Genomic DNA, 21,463 nt, shown 5'->3' on the forward strand with positions numbered 1-21,463 from the left:
GACAACGGTAGCACCGCCACACCACACCCGTTGTTGGCTGTGGTTCGAGGTCGCGGTGCGCGCACGCGGTTTGTTCTGAATCATTTCCGAATGCCTTCCGTCGATGCCATTTTATCGATTGCCGCCCGTACCACCGGGGGTTGTTATCGGGCTCGACTGTCTCTCTCTTCCTCTCTCTCTCTGTCTTTTTCTCTCGACTGGGGGTCGGTCTCCGAGTTTGATGTTTAGATTGATGGCTGCAAGCCACAACAATGGCGACCGAGTAGTGCCTAAAAGCATAGCAAAACCAAAACCAAAACCAGCAGCACACACGCACACTTGCGCTATAACCGCGTAGCTGAGGACAGCGACAGGGACACTAAACCTAACCATATCCCTCCGGTGGTATAGTGGCTCCAAACAGGATTAGGAAAGCAAAAGTCTAATCTAGTCCACTGTAATTAAGCATACGATGTGTCATTTATTAGTAGCATGTTCCATCAACAGTTATTGATATTTGAAAGCAATAGTTGTGAGCATCGTTTCTAATACGTATCATTTGAAAATCAAAGCATAATTCATGGTTTTTGTGACATTAAAATGGATTCTCGTCCCCCCAAATAGTCAGCGTTGAGAGCAAATTGGATCATTTTCAACCATTCGTCGGAAAACGCATCAATACATCGGCGTTGCATCGAATATTGACACAAAACATTCATAACAGTAAATGGCCTACGCCATGGCAGCGCTTCATGTAAACATAAACGAAGAATGGAAAAATAAAAGACGACAATGCTTCGCACCACCAAAAATCCCAGAGCTACTTGGATGATGGCAGAATGTTCCACGTTTACGGATCGGATTTGGAGTGCAAATCATCAAATCGCTCAACACTAATCGCTAAAGTTTATATCAAATAGCTGAGAAATAATTTGAATGCAGTAGAATATGGAACATTTCAATCATCTTTAGAAGCATTATGTCCTCCATACATGTCAATAATTCTAAGGAATGCACTTTTTTATTTTTTTTTTATTAGGAGTTACTATCTAACACTCAAACAACGTAAAAGGGCCTTTCATTTCCCCAATCTTTTGAGCAGCGCTTACCGTGCAGAGTCCTCACTACGAACGACGCCGAGTTGATGGTCACACAACACGCTTTCTAGCAAATCATCACTCAATCAGAACCACACGCTAGCATTCACATCGTCGGACGGTTGCGGTCGTTGCTGCTGTTCGCAGACAAGAACGACCGCCACGCCCCACCCAAAAACCACCCATATCCGTTCCCTGGGATCGTGATTGCGGGTTCCAGGGGTTGGCCTTTTGGTATTTCGACCTTTCATGTTGGTCCTTTTCCGCGTCGTCGCGAGCATACAATCGAAGATGGAAGGCCAAGAGGGTGACCGGTGGAAATGTCCCACGGCCGCACGATAACGTGGATGCGCACCGCGGATGGCACGTCACTAGTCGCTGCTACTCCATTGCCATCCGGTGATAAATATGCAAAGAATGTTTGCATTTGCCCGAGCATTCTACATGAGAAAATCGAGTACCGGACGTGCCACGCGACGCGACATTCTCGCTTTATGTTCGCTTGTCGGACGGTCTTTCGCTCTCGCTTTCTTCGTGCCTCTCTCTCTCTCTCTCTCTCTCTCTCTCTCTTTCTCTCTCTTCCTCTTTGCTGTCTCTTATGTAGTGAATCTTTTTGGACTTTTCCATCTCCACCGCACGACATAGTTTGGAAAGAGCCCACTCCATCGGGTCGCCAAGTCTTTGCCGGCACTCTCGTTCGTTGACCTTTTCTCGTCCCCTCGCTTCTTTCTCTCTTCGCGTGCGCCAGATGCTGCCAGACGGTTTGCCAGATTTGTGCTGGCCAAGCGTCTTTGACGTCGCGTGCCTTTTGTCTCTCTCTCTCGAGGCTCGAGCAGCAGAAGGCAGAACAAGTGGACCGGAGAAGAGGGGGTCCCTTGACACCATCACCACGTTCTCGGCACTAATCGATAACTGATGAGCAGCTGAGTTGTTTGGGTTCTGCGTAGAACAGGTCTCCGGATAGGTCGCAGAAATTTAACCAACGCGATCTTTGCGACAGCAACAATGGGATAATGCCTTCCGTAAATCCCATTCTCATGTACTCTTTATCCTTATTCCATTCTCTCTCGTTACACTCCTTGATAAGGTCTGGCATACGGGCGCGGTGTTGTGTCTCCGCTTCTCCGCAAAAGCATTTCATTGTTTGGTGGCCGGTTTCCGCCTTGCGTCATGCCCGCTCGGGGTTTAATCAAAAACCAAACTCGGAACAAAGTCCGCTCGGGCAGAGGGAGGAGCAATTTTCCACCAGTACACGAGCGGCACACGCACACTTCTGTCCCGGGAAAAGCTTTGGCTTTTCTTCTTTTAGCGCGGTGAAAGCACTCAGCACTCGAGGGTGATAAATCATGGATCCAATTTCAAACAACCGACACCCCACCACCGACCACTTGTCCCCACCCCGTCGGAAGCTCGAAGGTTATTAATACGCAACTTCGGAGTGCCCCCTTCAGCTGCACCAGGGTGTGTGTGTGTGTGTTTGGGGGTCATTGGGCTTCTGCCCTTTCATCCATTAGCCTGCCATCTTACAATTGTGGCTAATCTGGAGAAATGTTGTACGATATTATAGCGGGGAAAGCACAATAGCGAGCTGGAAGTGAAATGAATACCAAGATGCCGAAGTGGGGCGGCGGATTTGAGGGCAGGAGGAGGGGGAGGGGGGATCCATTTTTCGCCAACTCTCACCAGGCGCCTCCATCGGATCGACGCTTCCACGCTTTGCGACCCTTTGTGTGTCCATAATACAATTAAACATTTTGCACAATAATTCAGCCGTAAGTGAGAGAGCATGAGAAAGAGAGAGAGAGAGAGACAGAGCAACGGGACAATAAAGACTTTTATTCTCATTCTACTCGCATGGCAACACGCCGCATAACAACTACATCGCAACGCCTCGCATCGTATCGCATCGACAGCCTGCTACGCAATGCAATTAATGCGTTCTCCTTCCATCAATCACTGCCACGGTGGGGCCTGCCTGAGGCCTGGGGCCTGGGGCCTGGCACCGTGGCTGGCCGGCGGCTGTGGACGCCCAGTGAATTCAATTTGAATAAGCGGAACACCGGAATGATTAATTAATTTGCTTATGCCGGACATTGGCAGGCGTGAGCGTCTCTATTACTCATTCCGTTGTCGCCGGCCACGCGTCACCTCCGTTCATCGATCTCGTTGGCCAGAAAAACAGATTCGCTGTGTTCGGTGCCACTTTAGGGTTTTTTTTTTTCAACATTATTTAAGCTTTTTCTGTAACCATTTTATACCGAAGCGTTTACTGATAAGCGTTTTTATTGCTCTACATTTATTAATAAGCTTTTTATTCCTTTTTTTACAGCACATGAAGAAGTGATTGTAAGAATGATCAAGTGACCAATAAAAGGTGCCAAAAGGTGGTAGACGTCGGTGGCGCGCTCACCATCACACAGCATCACAGATGGTATGAAATGATTGGCGGCCAATTCGAGCCGAAAATGTAAACAGCATCGTATGATCGTGTGCCTAGGAAGTGTAACAAGTTCAATTGATTCCACCCACTCCGGCGGGGGGAGGGGATAGGTATTATGGTGTGTGATGTGTGTCTAGCAAGAGTCAGAAGATCGCTTTTGGTGTGCGGTATGGCTTCGTCTTCGTAACACGTGCGGTGTGTAAGGCGTGCAAAACTCGGTGGGCGGTGTCTGGGAGTGGTACCGGAAGTGTTACCGGTGAATGAAGCCCCACCCAGCAAGGGGGGAGCACCCGATGGATCATACGGTGACGGTGGCGCCGACGGCAGCGACGGAAACACGGTCCATCCCTTGCTAGGTCCCCCGGGGGGCTTTCGTTGCAAGTGCACCCATTGAAGAGGCAACAGTGCGTGTGAGTGTGTGTGTTCGGGCGTGTTTAGTTGTTTGTTTGTTTGTGATTATACGAGAAGAAAAAGGTTGCAGAGGAGGAAGAAGTGTAGTGTAAGCCGAGCCGACCACTAGCAGTGCCACCAGCCGCAGCCAGGATGGGATGCGGACAGAGCAAGATCCATCTTTATCCGAGGAAAAACAAAAGCAAATCGAACGGCAAAAAGAGCGGCCATAGTAAGTAGCGTAGCGAACGCCCGTTGGCGATTTTTTTTCCTTTCTTTCTTCTCCTTTTTTCTTTCATTTCGGTGGTAAAAAGGTGGTCCGTTTCCCTTCCGATTCCGTTACGGGAAGGGCAGGTATTTCAATCTTTCATCTTACAACATCTTGGTCACAAGGCCAAAGCTCACTCACTGCGGTGCACATCCTTATCGGTAGCGCAGGGAAACAAGAAAACCTTTCAAGTGGCGCGGAATGTGTTTTTCCTGTTCGCGTTTCATCATTTTCAACGAAGTGTGAAATCGGTATCGGCAGTTGAATCGGTCCGCTGCACTATCGAATTCATATCCTGGAGGGGGGGGTCATCATCTATTTCCAACCGTTTATTTAGGCACTCGTCCGTACCCGGCGGCGGGATCATGGGAATAGTGAAATGGTGGAATGGTAGAGAACGTGAGGGTGGACATCAAAAGAAACAAACAGCCTGCCGAAAGGATCGGACGGAAATTCTTTAGATGATCTAACGGGGTGAATTTGCAATGCATCGATTGGCCGTTGCAGGCTAGTAGCTTATTACCTGACATACCATTTCGCAAAGGTTATGATCTAAGGCTTAGATTACATAAAAAATAGGTAAAAATAGAGATAGTTTAATACTATTCCGAAGGAATTCCACTTCTTCAAGAGTCACTTCTCCCGCGAAGTGAAAGAAACCTTTGAGAATAATGTAACAAAACTTAAGAGTCGAACGCGATTGTTGCAAAAGTTATGTTTTAAAAGTCTTGACCCACTTCAAAACATGCAAAACAATACTCCATCTACATATCAATCGTTAGGTAGCCTTTAAAGGATTTCATCGAATTTGTTGAATTTTTGTTTCATTGTTAAGTTTGTTCATCTTAAATCTGTTACTTGAAAGATAAAATGTGTGTTTGTAGAAAGTTGCAAAGCCTTTCTATGGTTGTTCAAACACATCACCAACTACTAAACAATTGATGCGAATTATTGCAAAACATATGTACACTTCGCAAGTATATCATAAAGCGCGAAGTGGTTTTCATCTAACTGTTCACTAGCCAAATCAAGCGTTTTTTTTTCGAGAACTTATCTATGCAAAGCAATTTGTATTTGCTAAAGAATCCTGCTTCAAACAGTACCCCTGTGTAGGCTGCTACTCTCGGGATTATGTTGAATTTTCGCCATTCGTCTGTACCACCTGGAAGTAAAGGTTCCGAATTCGAAAGTTCTGGCCACTAACTACTGTTGGAGGAACCACTGGTTTAGGTTGGTTGCTTGGACGATAGCACTTATAACACAGTACAGCGGTCAGCATCATGGTACGAGGGGTTGAAATCATCCTTAACTTTTCAATATTACTTTTGAACCGAAGTAAACTATTTCGTAATCCATTCCAATGTTTGGTTTGAAATTTGTGATCCACCATCCAGCTTGTACATTTCAAGCACTTGTTTTACAGTACTTTTGCGATGTTCTAGCAATGCTACGGATTTTTTTAATTTCGTGGACGAGTGTTCATAGTGATGGTTCTTCTTCTCTTCTGAATCGCTGAATGAATCGCTTAGAAAGAGATAATTCCATTGCTACACTCTGTAAAAATTAGCATATTCTACCGCTGGAAACACCACAACCGCCACAGTAAAGTGCTCAATGATCGATGGTTTATCATGTTTTGCAAAATGATTGCTACCGAACAGAGTGTAACCTTCCAACTTTTGATTGGAAAAAGGGAGAGAGAGAGAGAGAGAGAGTGAGTGCGAGAAGCGCGGTTCATGTTGGAATTCAGGGATGGCCTGATGATTAAGGCTTTTCCATCTGCGGCTTAATTGAACCTTAATTGACTGACACCTATCACTTTCAATTAAAACACGTGTTTCCGGGCAACCACCAACCACCAAACCCACCGTGGACGTATGAACTGCGTGTGCGGGAGTGGCATTAAAAAACCGATGTTTTAACGCCTCTCGATTTATTGCCCTGTACTGTGTATTCATTATAATATCCTCTATTTGATAATGGCCTTCCCGAGATCGCTGGCGTACGCACGTGGCACTTACTGTATTGCTGGCTTTGCCTTTTGAGGTCATTTTGGAATTTCAGGAACTTCCATCAAGTGGCGGGTTCGGATGAGTTGGTATTGCCGTGAAATCTTCCCGCCACCTTAGGAACAAACGAGAATAATGAAGTTTACCGGAACCATCAATAACCGGGCCGGTGGTACACCATCACCATCACCGCGGAGGTCAGTCCCAAAAATACCATCTCAAGGGACACTCCCGGGGAAGCGTGGAGCCCGGCCTCAAATTGTGTGTAAATTGCTTTATTGATCGGGGCAGAGTGTGTCTCGCCGCATTGCCGTGTTGTGGTTGTTGGTAATGGCGACTGACTTCAGGTACCGAAGACGAAGAAACCCAAGGATGAGGGGGGATGGCGAGTGTACGGGAGTGTATAATGACCGGACATAAATGTCGGTCCCAGGTGGCCCTTTTCCGATCGATACACTCGACCGTCGTTCCGCTCGTAGCACCATGGTTTCGACGTACCTGGGAATGCTACAGGTTGTGTATTGGCTCTCTTCCCTGAGTGCCGGCTGTTTCCAACAAACTTCTCCAACTTTTGCGGGATTTTTCGAAGGTTTTTTTGTTGTTGTTGTTGTTGTCTTTAGCTGCCTTGATGAACTCTCGAGCAAACGCGACCTGTGCCAGGCTAAAGAGGTTTTTGAAAGTCGTTGTAGCTTGTTTGAACCCCGCTGGACCGCAGCAACAATTACGGCGATACAGCCAGCCAGCACAGCCACGAGTATCGTATCGATCTGTCCTTCGTCCCGTCGCGTAACGAAAATGGAACCTGTGGACCTGTTGCTCCTCGAGCTCCACCGACACCGCATCTTGAGCAGATTGGTTGTTTGCATTTATCGAACCTGGCAACTGGCCACCCGGCCACGGTCCTTCCATGCCAGCATGTTGTGCAAATGTTGAGCAAGAGATGTCCTTGCCAGGGAGTGATTTAATTTTCCATCTCCTCCTCTGAGGAGAAGGAAAATTCGATTGAGTTCAACGGGGCAGAGCCTTGACGGAGTTCATTCCGGAGCCCTGCCTTTTTTTTCTTCTTTCCTCCAGAAGAAGCATCGCATCCCACATTACATCGCTTCGGGAATTGCGTGCAACGACGACAACGGCTTGTGGCTATGCTGGAGGCTGGCTGTCACCATACGGTCCACGGTCTCACGGCTTGGTTCGCTCGTGCAATCGTGCAGGAGGAAACCATAAATCAACGGAAATCCTCATAAATCAGTGTCCAAGGCAGCGTGCAAGAGGGAGGGACCATGACCTGGCAAGAAAAAAAAATGGAGAACGCTACGAAAAATCCAGTAAACAGGACAACTGTGAAAGGATTGATTTTGATGTTGAGTTCGAGCGAACCGTTGAGCGTGCGCCATTCGTCTCGCACTCGCGCTAGTTTTTGGTTAATGTTGTTCTGATTTAAGTGCTCATTGTCGCTCGCTCCACAGACTTAGAAAGGAATTCAATTAATATTGATGCTCGTTGTTTCCAACGGCGGATCAGTATCAACGGTGGATGTCATTATTCAATTTAACGTTTTCGAAACCTCGTCCCTGGTTAATGTGCCATCCAGTAAAGCAAGATGGGTGAGGCCAATCACACCAAGGCGTGCAGAACAACAAGCATCTCATTCCGTTACGATTCCTTCGGTGGATTAATGTCCGTCCGATTTAAGGTTGTCGCAGGTTATCTGATGCTTGTTTAAGGTCAATGGCTTCTGGGGAGAGATCAAAGAGAGATAGAGATGTCTGGTCATCCGGCAGACGTGCAAGTGAATAGGGAATAGGAACGCACTAGTAGCATGGTGGCGCCTGGTCCCTTCTATAGTCCTTAACGGTGACCCTAACACCATCGTACTGCTGAAGCTTTTCGCTTATCAAAACACGCATAGCGACCGCGCCTGACTCTATCTGCATCTGCATAAATCATCAACATACCCCGTTCCCGTTCCAACCCTCCCTTTTGCTTCTGCGTTTGGGTTGTTGAACTACTACACGTCGAGGTCGATTTCAAGACACGCATCCCATCTGGCACCCCATCACTCATCAGCATAATCATGCGCTGGACTGGTGTTCTGTTATCGCATCCGATCGTTTTAGAAATTCATGACACCATCACACCGGAATTGGTCCATCCCTTTGTCACTCCCTTGCGAGCTGAAAGTTGAAACGAGATCCTTGCGAGAGTAGCCAATACCGTAGGACGAGAAGACGATTGTCTTCTGGGATGCGACTTCTAACAGACCCGTTCCTTTTGATTGTAATACTGTTCTACCGCCGGAGTGGCCAAAGACCAGAGGCAGTGGATTCCATATGCTCAATAATTCAGCCATTAGCCATCGTGTCTTGTGAGCCCCAAAAGTGCAAAATGCAGGACGATAAAAGCTCCTTTAAACAACCTTTAATCAAAACCCTAACATACTGTTGAAAGCTTGAATGCTCTTTTTGCAATGCAAGCAGAAGAACCGGAACCTTATGGACTTCTGGTTGAAGTGGTCGAGTCCTGCAATGTCCGAAAGCTCACCAACACCTCTCACTCTCCCTCGCTCCCTCGCTCTATCTGTCTGCCAATCATCCGGGGCTCTGACGTCAGCAACAGCGAACTCGCAAGACAAAAGTGCGGTCCAACCCGTCCGCAGCGTTCTTCCGGGTTCCGAATTCTCCGACCTGCTCCCCGCAGTCCTTGCTGCTGTTTGCGAAAGGTCAAACCGTGAGCCGTACGGCGTCTCATCACACCGGCTTTTACCTCCTCCGGCTTCTCCTCATCCTGGAACGCGGTGATGGTGGTCACTGGCACGGAAAGAAGAGAAATGAAATTATCCATCCCCGTGGCGCAAATGTGTGCTCGCTCCGAGTCCGGCCCGGCCCGGGGTCTGGTTGGTGCCGCGCCATAAAACTATCGGAAAGTTATTTTTAGACATCCATCAGGACATCGGGCGCGCGCTGGTAAAAGGTTGGTAGCCACGGTCCGGGTGTCCTTGTCGGGGGATGCAGAAAGCATTTATCTCCATTTGCCAGTCACAGGACTGGCCGATCGTACCGTGGATCGGGGGAAAAAGGATCGGAGCACGAAGGAAACAGTGATTTCAACATTAAAAACAAAAGTTGGCTCCTCCGCTTCCCTCCACCGACTCTACTTTGTCACTGAAGTAATCAAATATCACGTAACAATGCTTCGGATACTTTACATTCCCACCCCTTTTCTCCACGGGGTGGAGCCACGGCACGCCACGGTGCACAATCGTATTTCAGTAATTCTTCAACCAAACATGGCCGCGACAAACATAAACGAACTTTCTTTCTCTCTCTCTCTCTCTCTCAACAATCAGTGAGTATGCGCTGCATCCCGTGGTGTTGGCTGCTGCTGTTGGTCTGGTGAGGCAGCAAAACTTGTGTCATAAAATTCCGCACAAAACTGACGATAAATTATGCTGCGAGATGAAGCAGAATCTGGAGCAGCAGCAGGGTGGGGAGAGGTGGTGTAGTATGGTGCACCTGCTTCTTCTTCTTCTACCAACCACGAAACAGTCCAGCTGCTGAACAATGACATAAAGAAATTAAAACATCACTCCCCCCCGTTCCCGGTGTGCCGAGGGATGGTCGATGGTGCTGCTGCTATAGCTGGGGACAGCTTTTATCGCTACAAAGTTGTTGGGACCGTCGCAGAGGAGAAGGTTCGGGGGAATCGATTTTTCCCACCCGCGATGGTGCTCGGTTTTTGCAAAAGTTTTCTGCACCACGAAGCGAATCCCCTTCTTCTTCTCGCGAAAGCGAACCCCCGCCCTTCGTCTCTGGGTCGGTGAGATCGATTTTGTCTCTCATCGGATCGCACCCTGGCCCCGGTCCGTCCTCTGCCTGTACTGTGTGGGGGCGCCAACACGTATTGATGGATTCTCGCTGAATTTGTCGTTAATTAGGAAGGGTGTTTGTGGTGGTTCACACTAACTTCTGGGAATGGTTTTGTGCGGTGAGCAAGTTGTTATTAGTTTGTTTCCGACGTTCTTTCGACTTCAGGAGGTGCCAAGAGGTTGCATCTATTTGCCATTTTTTTCGCAATATTGGCTGCAGACAATTGTTATAATGCTCGAATTCGTTCGAACTAGATAAAGTTTTTCTAGGCATATGATATTGCAACCATCTTTCTCGCAGTCGGAACTTGGTAGACACTGTGGAATTCCGGATTCCGCAGATCCGCTTCTTGTGGATTCTCCCGAAAACCTTGGCACATGAATGCTATAGCAGGCATCGAGCAAATGAGCATAACGAGCAATGAGCTATATTTAGCACCCCCTGCACCCCCCTGGCCGCTGCCAGTCTTTGCAGGCAGTTATGCTTCTCCGATAAGCTGCCCATTTTCATGCTCATGTGCTCCAGTCGATGTGTATGGCCACGATAGCAGGATATACCCATCCGGATGTTTATTAACGAGAAGAGTATCTGCTTATCCTTGTGGTTTTCGTAATAGCTGTACGTATGTGTGTGTGTGCCTGGATCAGACGAGAATCGGAATGCTTCTTGCGCATGACTAGAATGAATGTTGTTTCTTCGAATGCTCATACCGGTTGACCGGCTTCACTAACCAGCTTGATAGCCGTGTTGCGTCACTGCCAGTCCGGCGGCTGATTGATGTTTGCCACCATGCAAATCGTAATGAAACATACTCCCGACGGGGACGTGGCGCCACATTGGTGTCTGCAGGACAGAACACGCAAAGCGGGGCATTTCTTCTTCCCTGCGGTCCATCATGTGGGACGCAAGCGAAACGAAATAAGCAACTAAATAAGGCCCAGCAAATCACTTCCTTCTTCAGCCCTATATCATTGCTTGCGCTGCGGTGCCGCACTAGAAGCAGTAGAACCGTTGTATGAAAGTACAACTTGAGCTACGCTACATATCGTAGTCGCCTGGAACACGTAATTTACTGTTCCAGCAAATCAAAGGCAAAAATTCATTCGCATTTTTCGCGATGACATTTAAAACCAGTTATTAAGTTTGAAAGCAAACCAAAAAAAAAACAAAAAAAATGATCAGGTACCATGCGCCTCCATTGTGCACATGTTGCTGCCTGCAGCCAATCTCGCTGTCGTCATCACAGTTCAAGGGTGCAAAAGTGGCGCCTAATCGTCGTCTGCCGCACCATCGCTTCCTCGAACGAAGAGATACAATAGACAGGGCGCTACGATCGAACGCAAAACAGATCAATTCCAATCTTTACCTCATCTAGAGGACCATCGAGGTCGATTGCATGGCCTCCCTTCCATGGGGTGAAGCTAAACAAAGTGTCAAAATGTATATTTCCCCGACACCACCAGCAGCAGCAGTACTCCAACAGCACACGCGAGTGTATGTGTGATGGTTGTAGCGAAATGAGTATCGAATCTTCTGCGCACTGTCCTAATTATCGTTTGTTTACGTTAACGTGGGCCACACCACCACCACCACCACCACCGCCGCCGACCGATGGCCTCGTAGAGCGTCGATGATTTCTGATGCTCCCGCTGTCGTGCCGCGTTGCCTAAAAAGCATCGTTGAAATACGCCAGTCGCCGGTCGGTGGTCGTGTCTTCAGCGTGCGCGCAGGGGAGCTCATCATCTTTGCCCTTCTACCTGACACCCGGCCCTCGAGGGGTGGGGGGATGTCTTTCGCATTCAACAGACCTTGGAATTGCGTACGAGACATTCGCCGAGTGGTGCCGAGTGGGTGGCGCAAAATGGTGTGACGAATTGAAATCAAAACCCGCCACCCGCGCACCCGCCGCTCGGTGTGTCGTTTGAAGAGAAGGTTAGCGAAAAAACCTGGTGGAAAAAAACTAAAAAAGCACAAAGTGAAATCATCCAACCGATTGCCCCTTTTCGTTGCAAACGAACGCACAATCGCACAACTGGGAAGGAAGGATTCATCAGCAGCAGAGCGCAAGCGGGCGTCGAATGCGAGAATGATAAAGACGCCTGGCGTCAACTAGCGGAAATCCATTAACATTTTCATATCCTTTTTACGTACCTTCACGTCGCACGCACCCCACGCTCATGCTCGCTTTTCTCCGCCGCTTTCCGCGTCAGCCAATCGCACCGAGATGATGGCGTACGGTGGTGGTCGGTTTGATGGTAAAGGATGTGGCACTTAATTTTCTTCCTGTTTTCCCAACCTCCGCCCTATCGTACGAGGGAACGGTACGCGGTACACCTCGAACGGCGCACCGTTCGTTTTGCCGTTCGCCAGCTGCCAGGAGGTTTTTCGTTGTATATTCCCTCTGTAGCCCTGTTTTCCGCTCGAGTGTGCTTACCTTATTGAGCGCGCGCTTGCACACAGACAGACACACACACCAGTACCTCGACCATCATCAGCGGATACGGTGAACGGACGAGCCTTCACATGGCTGGACCCTCGGATGTAGGCTTTGGACAGCAAAAAGGCCTATCCTGGTTGCCTTGTTGCCTTCTACCTGCGGTTTGGTCGTCGGACCATATAATAGGTAATGAGGAAACCGCTTAAAGTCATTTTAAAGGTCCTATCCAATCGAAGGATGGATGGATGAATCTGTATGTGTTGTCGGTATGCACGGGAAGCGTACTAGATCGGATAAGTTGAGCATATAAGCCTCGTAAATGGAATACATTTATGTTTAATTATAAGGAGCACCCTATCCAGGGTTCACAGACCCGAGAGAGGATATAACCGGGACTGATGTCTGATAATCGATATCCGCTTGATATGCTGTCATGTCGTCATGTGTGGTATCTCGCACCCACATGTTTTAAAAAACATCATTCTAACTCCTTTCAACCGTGTGTATTTCGCGCACACAAAGACACGCGCACTGTTCACTTCCAAACCTCCCACGGTCCCGGGAAACCAATCACACCGTACGTCGCTGTCATTAGTCATCGATGCGAGCACGCACGAGGGGGAAACCGATCGCCATTTTATGGCCTCGAAGATGATGTAATGGTGGCTTATCGGTCCCATCGTTTTCGGTATTCTCAATCCTGTGGACCTGTCGCACACACACGCGCGCACACACACGCACGCACATCCTTGCGAGACATCGGATTTTATGTGATCGACTTAAATTTAATTTATTTGCTTCATCGAAGAAGCAGAAAATTGCTCCGTAACGGCGCCACATACACACAGCCCAGCAGGCGCGTTGCCAAGGAAAGGCACGGTAGTAACGGGACCTAGTCAAGGTTTAGGCTTTGATGATGTGTGTTCCCAGTGGTTGCGCCAGCGAAAAGGGATTGAGAAAATATCCAATTCAAAATCTAAACATACGATGAAAACAAGCCACGATCGATACAGGGACGTCGTCGATGCTTGGGGCTTGGGGAATCGGGGAGCGTGTCATCGGGGATCGCAGCTGCCATTCGTTGGTTGGAGGCATCCATCAAAATCGGAAAGCAAAGGTCTTGTCGTGGGTTTTATCACGTAACGTTATCGCACCAAGGGAACCGTGCAGTAAGTGAGACTGTAAGTAGCTTTCCAGCAACAGCACAAGTGTACGGAAAAGATAGGTTAGGGCGGTTGTCGTATTGCTCGGCAAAGGTTACTACTGCCGTACACTCTGTCAGGGATTTCTAATATCTGTTTGACAGCTAGACGTCGCCTCCTAGATACATTCGTTTTTCGCTGCTTTTTTTTATTTTTATTGAAGGATCAAAGCTTTTTGGTTGGAGAAAAGTGTGATTCCAAATCACTTTGAATCACTTTCGCCATTCTGTCGTTACTTTACGGTATTCTTCTTCTCTCCCCTCCGAAGGTGACATCGGCTATCGGCTGCAAACTAATCTGATCGTACGACAAACAATCGTTAAGCTGTTTGAAGTCACTGGTGGCGACGGCATGTTGTCCCAAAATTAAGCCGTAAAGCTGGGGAACTCAATCACCCAACGCGCCAGATTTCGCCAGGAGACAGGAGCCTTGGAATTGTGGTCAGGTAGCCTTCATCGGCCTGGGGGCCGCACCGAAACAGAGCATGGTTGGGTGCAATTTGTGTTGAAAAGGCGCGACACTACTCGATGTTCGTGGCGTGTGTGTGTGTGTTCGTGGTTAGGACAACCAAAAGGCGACGTGATAACAAGCCTTTAATGGGTCATTTCGGGGTTCACTTCTTCGCCACCATCGTGCCGATCCCAGGGACGTTTAGTCGTCCTTCCTTCTAGAGGCTATTACGCTGATTGTTATAGCATGGTGGCATCCTGTAGTTATTGCTGTAGAGGATAAGATGCCAAACAAAATCGTGTTCTAAGAGAATGGCCGGACGCAATAAAATGGTTTCTGGAGCATGTAGAAAAATTTCATCTTTTTCCTTTCCACCAACAAGTCAAGTCAGACTTGCAGCCACGAGCAAACGACGAGAGTTTGGCGAACTTACCATGCCGGCACTCATCGTAGTTTCGTGTTACCGCAGGAAATTTATTCTCGAACTCAAAGACTTTCCGAAGACGGTAGCGATTCGCTCTGCCGACCGTCTGCCGAGTCAGGCCGCCGAGTTGTACCGTATAGTGACCGGAGCCCGTGGAATGGACGTTTCGCGTTGACGATGACGATAGTCCCCGGGCCACCGGCGAACGTAAAACACAAGATACCTTGTAACGGTCTCGGACCGTTTCTTGCAAAACTTCTTCCTGACATCCTGGCGTACCAGCCCGGTCAGCATAATGAGCGGTGCGGTGGCGACGGTGGCAGCGACGTCGTCGTCGTCGTCGTCGTAGCGTACCGACAGCCGACCAGCAAGGTCGACATAATCAGTGGAACCGTCGGACTGCTACGGCCGCTGGCAACGTTCGTACGGTATAGCATCATCACCCCGGTCAGGCCTGAGCCGTGGGGCCTGATTGCATTAATTTTCGCTTCGCTGTCATGTAATAAAATTATTTTACATGTTTTCTAATTATAGTACACACCACGGTTGGAGGGTGAAGCGTGCTCCCTTGGCTCCCTTTGCTGGGAAACCTGTCCTGTCCTGTCGACGATATTTGACGTAATTGGAGGCCTACGTAATGGTGATCCCCGGGGCGAGGAACAACGTCCTGGGACATTGAACACCGAACGCGTTTGGTGAACCGAAATTCATTAAATTCCGGTGACATTTAGGAATCGCTCACGGCACTCGGGATCGTTGGCACTTCCAGGTGGTGCCACGTCAGAATGTAGCGCAGTTCACTCCGCTAGGCTCATTGTTATGCAAACAAGCGGCATCATCCTGATATCACGGATCGTGCTCGTTGGAAATGGTCTTTAAGTCGTTCTTAGACGGTAGGTGCTGGATACATCGGGCCAAATTATGCACTCCAAAGTAACCTTCCACGGCGGTTCCATTGACCATCGAGCAGCGTACACCCGATGAAACTGGAACCATTAAAAAGTTGTTATTTTTAACCCAAACGAATCTCCGTATCGTGATCGTTTGGCAACTCAGACTGTGGCCCTCCCAAAAAATGGAAGAAAAAAGGATCCAACGAGACGTAAAATATCCCTTTTGCGCTCGGGGTCTTCTCGTCGTTGGGCCCTGGAGACATTGTAGTACGGTATTCCAGCGGTATGTTACTGAAATGGTGGAGTATATTACCCCGTTTGGGATCTGAACATTCACAGCAGAACTAGAGGGCAGACAAATAAAAAGCGCTTAGCCACATTCCATTCAGCTCAATAGGGACCCTTTTTAGGTCCTAAAGGCAGCTTACACGCACACACACACTCACACTACACACAGGACACTAATCAGCACACTAATTGAGCCATTAACTGGAAAGCACAGCGTTGGCATCAAATTATGGTGGCCAGTGCCACCATAGAGGATTTGTCGATGGTCGATGGGTGGATGGTTTGGGGACAGAAAACGAGAAACGATTATGGTTTTTGATTAAAACTCGTCCTTCAGCAGCAGTTCCTTCCGTTCACCTCCATCCAGCACACAATGCCATGGTCATAAAAAAGCCTCCCCGGAGTAGAGTGGATGGAGAAGAGATGAAGGTCACAGCCGATGAACGCGGCGTACTAACCTCTATTAGCTGCTCACACTCTATAGGTTATGGGCTTCTGGAGCTTTCAGCGGAGGATTTGCTGATGGTACCTCATGTCACCGCTTACAGTAAGTCAGCGGTGCATCAGCTTCAGTGCCGGCTAATCGACGGGACTGACGGATATGCCGCCGCGTGACCGACCTCTCTCGCACTGTCTGTCTATGTCTGCGCTTTCAATAAGACGCTCTGCCGTGGAAGCGCTTTTCTGGCGTGGATTTTCTGAGAAACGCGCCCGGGAAGGTTCTGAGCTTATCGGTCGGTTCGCCGCCGCGTATTATGGTTCTCGGTAGTGCGCTAGATTAAAGCCTCCACCAACCGCCAACCCATAACCCAGCTCTTCTTGCATGCACTTCCGGTGCTCGAAGCTGTGAATACTTAGATGGAATAAAAAGAGAAAAGTTGAACCCATTGGAAACCGTTGGATGGTGGGATCCGTAGAAAAGCCGCTACCTTTCTATTGTTAACACGGGCAAGGAACCTGAAGTATAGAAGGCTCCCGGAAACATTATTATAATATATTCCTTGAATGTATGCATGTGTGTACGTGTGTGTGTGCATGTGTGTTGGTGCTAGTGATGGGTGCTACAAGAGTCTTCGGCAAAAAAGGTCCAAGAACCACACGAGGAGTCCATTTTATGCTTGACGATGATGGTCGTCCGCTATCATTTCAACGGCGCGCACCGCACCGCGGCGTTGCGCTACTAGTGTGCGCCCGGGAGTGCGATTCAAGCATCCTGGCCCGGTATCATCCGGGAGCACGTCCTAGACGACACGAACTCTTTGACGCGCCACCTACTTTAGCACGACCCGTGTGTCGAGTCGAGTCTTCAAGAAGAGTGCCCCTGGTCCTTGCTCCTCTTCCGGTCTCTTGGTTGGTCGACTCTACGACTATTGCGCTACGCTAGGTATGTCTCGGTAGGTCCGGATGTACAGCGCCGTCCGGTGGATGTTCCGGTATCGCATTCGCATTCGACGAATGAGGAAGAGTATTTGGAAAAGTAAAAAAAGGGAACATTATTGAACTCTAATGCTTCCATCTCGCTCTCTCCTATCTCTTCTCGTAAGTGTCATTAAAACCGGAGGGACGAGAAGCAATGTCGAGTGCTGTCGCATGCGGGTTAAGAATGCGTGTAATATCCAGCCGGAAGTATCCGATGCAAACACATACGTGGCATTCACTTGAAGTACCCTCAGACGGGCCATACCTTCCATAAGTGACCGCACGTCGTCGGCAAGCACACCACCAGACTGACGACAAATTGCCGCAATGGTGTTGGATTACATCAGCGTCTCTGTCGCCCACGAATGGCCCCCGATGTGCACTGACACGCACGCACCCGATGGTCACGTTTCCGTTCTGCATCACTCTCGTGCGCTTGGTCTGGCATTCCGGACAATCGGCCTGGTAGCAGTATCGTCCTGGTTTGTCCACAACGTCTTTCGTTTGTCGACCGGTGGTGCAACCACTATGCTATGCTTTAAAATCGATTCTACACATTGTCCACGACCGGTGTGCAACCGAGGCGGAACAGGACCAGGATGTATCGGTCCATCGGTCGGTTTGCCGAATGGTGCTGCTGCTGCTGCTACTGGTGCTAATGGGACTTGGTGAAATCCACTTTCCACGAAATTCCAAGCCCTATGCTGGGGCGAAGCATGATAAATGTGTTAGCCCCAATCCTATCGAGCTTCTCACTCTCTTTCTCTCGCTCTCTCGAGCGCATTCCGATTTCAAATTCCGCGGAACTGAGGTTCTCGATGAGCCTTAACCAAGTGAACTCCAGCAAGCAAGCAAGCAAACCACCACTGGCACTGTGCTGAAGTAGGAACTTTTCCCTGGAAAAGATAATAAGTCAGTCGGAGCTGCATGCATGCTCTCTGCACTGATGCTGATCAATAATGAACACGAATCCTCACGATCTGAATTGATTTTATGCGATTGCCGTTTGCTGCTGCTGCTGCTGCAGAGGGACGGGAATGCCATGCTTGCCACAGCTTTAAATCCTTCAATATCGATCTGTTCGATACAAGCGGCAGGTCAGATTAAAGCACGCACAAGCATAGCAACTTGCTCGCTGGCCACGTTTCTCAGCAATTCAATCGAGCAAACAAACGAAACCCTAAAAGTGGTGCCATAGAGAGCGATACGCTTGAAAAGCGGCCGGCGGCAAACTGGGCCCCATTCCTTCGGCGAAAGGTGGTGTCCACATTCGAAGTTGTGTAGTGTAGTGATACTGATACCTGAATACGATAAACACCGGACACCGGTGAGCACATTTTCGGGGCTCAATTTGTTCAACGGTGTGCAACCAATAGGGTGGGTTGGATTTGGAAAATATTGACAACTTGTCGCACTGTTCTAGCACGCGGCCGCTCATCCTGCAAATCCTATACGTGCGTGCATGCGTGCGTGTGTGCATACGATTCGTCAGAACATTTTGCTACAATTCCGGCAATCGATTGGACCCCCACCCGGCAGACAACTACGGATGGTTTAACATTTTTTGTTTTGTTTTTGTCTGTGTTGTTCTCGGCTTTGATAACATGTTCCAATGTTGTGGGTTCGTCTTTTTTATGTTGATCGCCGTGATTTGCGATACCATCTTCTAGTGTCTGCTACGCCTGGGGTCGCCAAAAAGACGAACCAGAGGTTATTAGCAGTTTGGAATGGTAAATGATGATACTGTAGCTCAAAACTTTGTCTGTTTTTTTGCAAATATGTATGCTTATGGATTTTTCTTTTCTATTCCTAATGTTTGCCCATTGTTTTCTCCACATTTTTGTCATTTTTGCAGAACCTTTTCTGGGTCTTTTACAATTTTTCGTCCAACAATACAATGCTCAAATTCATTAAAGTCTGTACTGGTCTCACCACACATAGTGTCATAGAAAAATCAAATATCTATCATGAATGCTAAGCCTGATCACTGCGCAGCAAAGCACAAAAATACTAATTTCGGATGAGCTCAGGTTATGTGTGTTTGAAACAAAATGGCAATGGCTGCGTCAAATGGATGGGCACCAGCATACGGCTCACATGGAACCATTCCTGAATGAAAGCAACCAAGACTTATGCTCACACCTGCTTGTGCTCTGCCAACAAGAGATTGCTGGCTGGCGATAAAATTGCGAATGAACCATCGTGTAACTATCATGCTTATCCCTCTATCTAACACACTATATCCATGTCATTCGTGTTAAGCGTTCGTAACTGTGCTACCGTTTCGAACCACCTTCACGTGGGCAACGAAAAGGCACATTAAAATCACGAACACGACGAAGATTGATGGATTGTACTTCGTTCGGACGATGGGGAGCTACCCTTTTTGGGAGAAATGCGTGGAGCAACACAAATGGATGAATGAGAAACGACTGACCATAAACTAATTTTCCGGCCGGCAGCGAGGAAGCATGAAGTTATTACTAACCTCCCAGTAGTTAACCGAGGCCACCTGTGGCACACTCCGGGCCGGCAAGCATCCCTGGGCTCCGTCCTAATTGGTAGTAATGACCATCATTTCCTTACGCTGCTACCACAGCACACAAACTACGCCACTCCGGACCAGTGGTGGCGTGAAAGGTGGATGGCGATGATTTACATATCGGTTGGCCCATAAGGATGGTGGACGCATAATTAAGCAAGCCGTGCTATGGCACGCAAAACATGATTTGGTCCTGAACTTCGGGAAACAAACAGCTTTCTGGTCACGATTAGCGTGCTCAGGCACGGCCATCAAAGGCGCATGAAACGTTGACGTTGCTAACGGGGCGGATGCTGCTCAATGTCGTCATCGTTTGGGTGATTACGGAACTCGTAGCTACTAGCACACATACACAGCTGCTGTGTGCCCTCTCCGATCAGCAGAGGATCGGTCGGAGGCCTTACTCGGTCAAGAGCAGCGACAAAAAGGGAGAACAGCAGCGCAGCATCATTGCAATGATTGCAAATCGTTGAGCGACGACGAATATACCACGAACCCAACCAACCCGCCTGTCTTATCAATTCCGAGACGAGGCGGCTAGTTCCGCTATCACGTGGACCACAGCAGGCTTTCCCCGTTGACCGTGGATCATGAGCGTTAGTCGGTTTTTTGCGTCTTTCCATGACAGTCACGGAGCATTACACGGAGCATTAAGCATTTCATAAGCCACGAAAATGGAGCGCTACCTACGGTTTTACATCAAGTTTCAGGGTTACATGATCGGCATGATAACGCTGCTGTTTTCGGTGATAATAACGTTCTTCATTCATCAGGAGTCTCAATCCATTAGGTATCCAATGGAGTACTGTAAGTTAGCGTATATGGTGACGATCAATTCGGGTTGCTCAGATCTCCAGGTCACGTTTTGTTAACGAATTCTTTATGCCGTCCTCGGTGTCCGGTGTCCGGGTGGTGGTGTTTGCGTAGATTACAACTTTCGCTTCATGGGTGCTGCCCCGGTGGTGCTCGGTCTCATCTGGTTCCTGGTCGCCGTCTCGTTCCTCTACGGTGTGTACACGGAATCGAAACAGTTACTGTTTCCGTACGGGCTGATGTACCTGATCGATCTGTTCCTGATCGCCATCCGTGATGTCATCATGATATGGCACGAGCAGCGCTGGTACTCGATGGTGTTTACCAACATCCCGTCGGCCGTGGCCGTGCTGTGTAAGTGTTGATGATGCCGATTGATGAGAGCGCTGCACAGCGAACCATCGATCCTCACTCGCTCTCTTTCTCTCTCTCTCTCTCTCTCTCTCTCTCTCTCTCTTTCATTACGGTTTTTCATGTTCTCATGCGTTTGCAGACGTTTCCTGTTACCTTATGATGACGCTGATCGCCCTGTCACGGTTGTTCAGCAGCGATCCGAAGGTCCAACCGGGTACCAATTTTGCCCGATTCAGTAACGGAATCACGAATCCGATTGCGGTCGGTGACGAGGCGGTGCTGGTCGAAGCATGAACCCTCCCCCCTTCCAGTTCGACGCGACGTATCACCATCAACGGGCTTCTCTAGCTTTCCTCGAATCGGGCTTATCAACCAAGCCTGTGCGCTTGGTGTTGACTACTCCCAGTTCGTCCACTCGCTCTCTTTCGCTCTCTCTCTCTCTCTCTCTCTCTCTCTGGTACCAATGTTAACTCTATGCCTACGAACAATCAACAAACTCTGTTGATACTTGATAGCGTGAAATATACACATATAACCACAATCATTCCCAGACTCCCGGAGGAATATCTGGCGGCCGTCCGCTAGCAACATT

At 48.7% G+C, this 21,463-nt stretch overlaps 2 protein-coding genes across 4 annotated transcripts in view; both read left to right on the plus strand.

The window, feature by feature from the left end:
- Positions 1-3,409: 3,409 nt before the first annotated feature.
- Positions 3,410-21,463, plus strand: part of LOC125956665 (putative uncharacterized protein DDB_G0268364) — a 45,596-nt gene continuing 27,542 nt past the window's right edge. For all 3 annotated transcript variants that reach the window (XM_049688744.1, XM_049688746.1, XM_049688745.1), the window contains exon 1: positions 3,410-4,138. In XM_049688744.1, coding sequence (XP_049544701.1) covers positions 4,060-4,138 — 79 coding nt within the window. In that variant the 5' untranslated portion in view covers positions 3,410-4,059. The remainder of the gene's footprint in view (positions 4,139-21,463) is intronic.
- Positions 20,332-21,428, plus strand: LOC125956668 (uncharacterized). Its single transcript, XM_049688750.1, has 3 exons — positions 20,332-20,511; positions 20,632-20,871; positions 21,011-21,428. Exons 1-3 carry the CDS (start codon positions 20,379-20,381, stop codon positions 21,163-21,165), a joined length of 528 nt encoding a protein of 175 aa, XP_049544707.1. The 5' UTR covers positions 20,332-20,378; the 3' UTR covers positions 21,166-21,428.

Source organism: Anopheles darlingi, chromosome 3 (assembly GCF_943734745.1).
Source record: "Anopheles darlingi chromosome 3, idAnoDarlMG_H_01, whole genome shotgun sequence".
Lineage (NCBI taxonomy): Eukaryota > Metazoa > Arthropoda > Insecta > Diptera > Culicidae > Anopheles > Anopheles darlingi.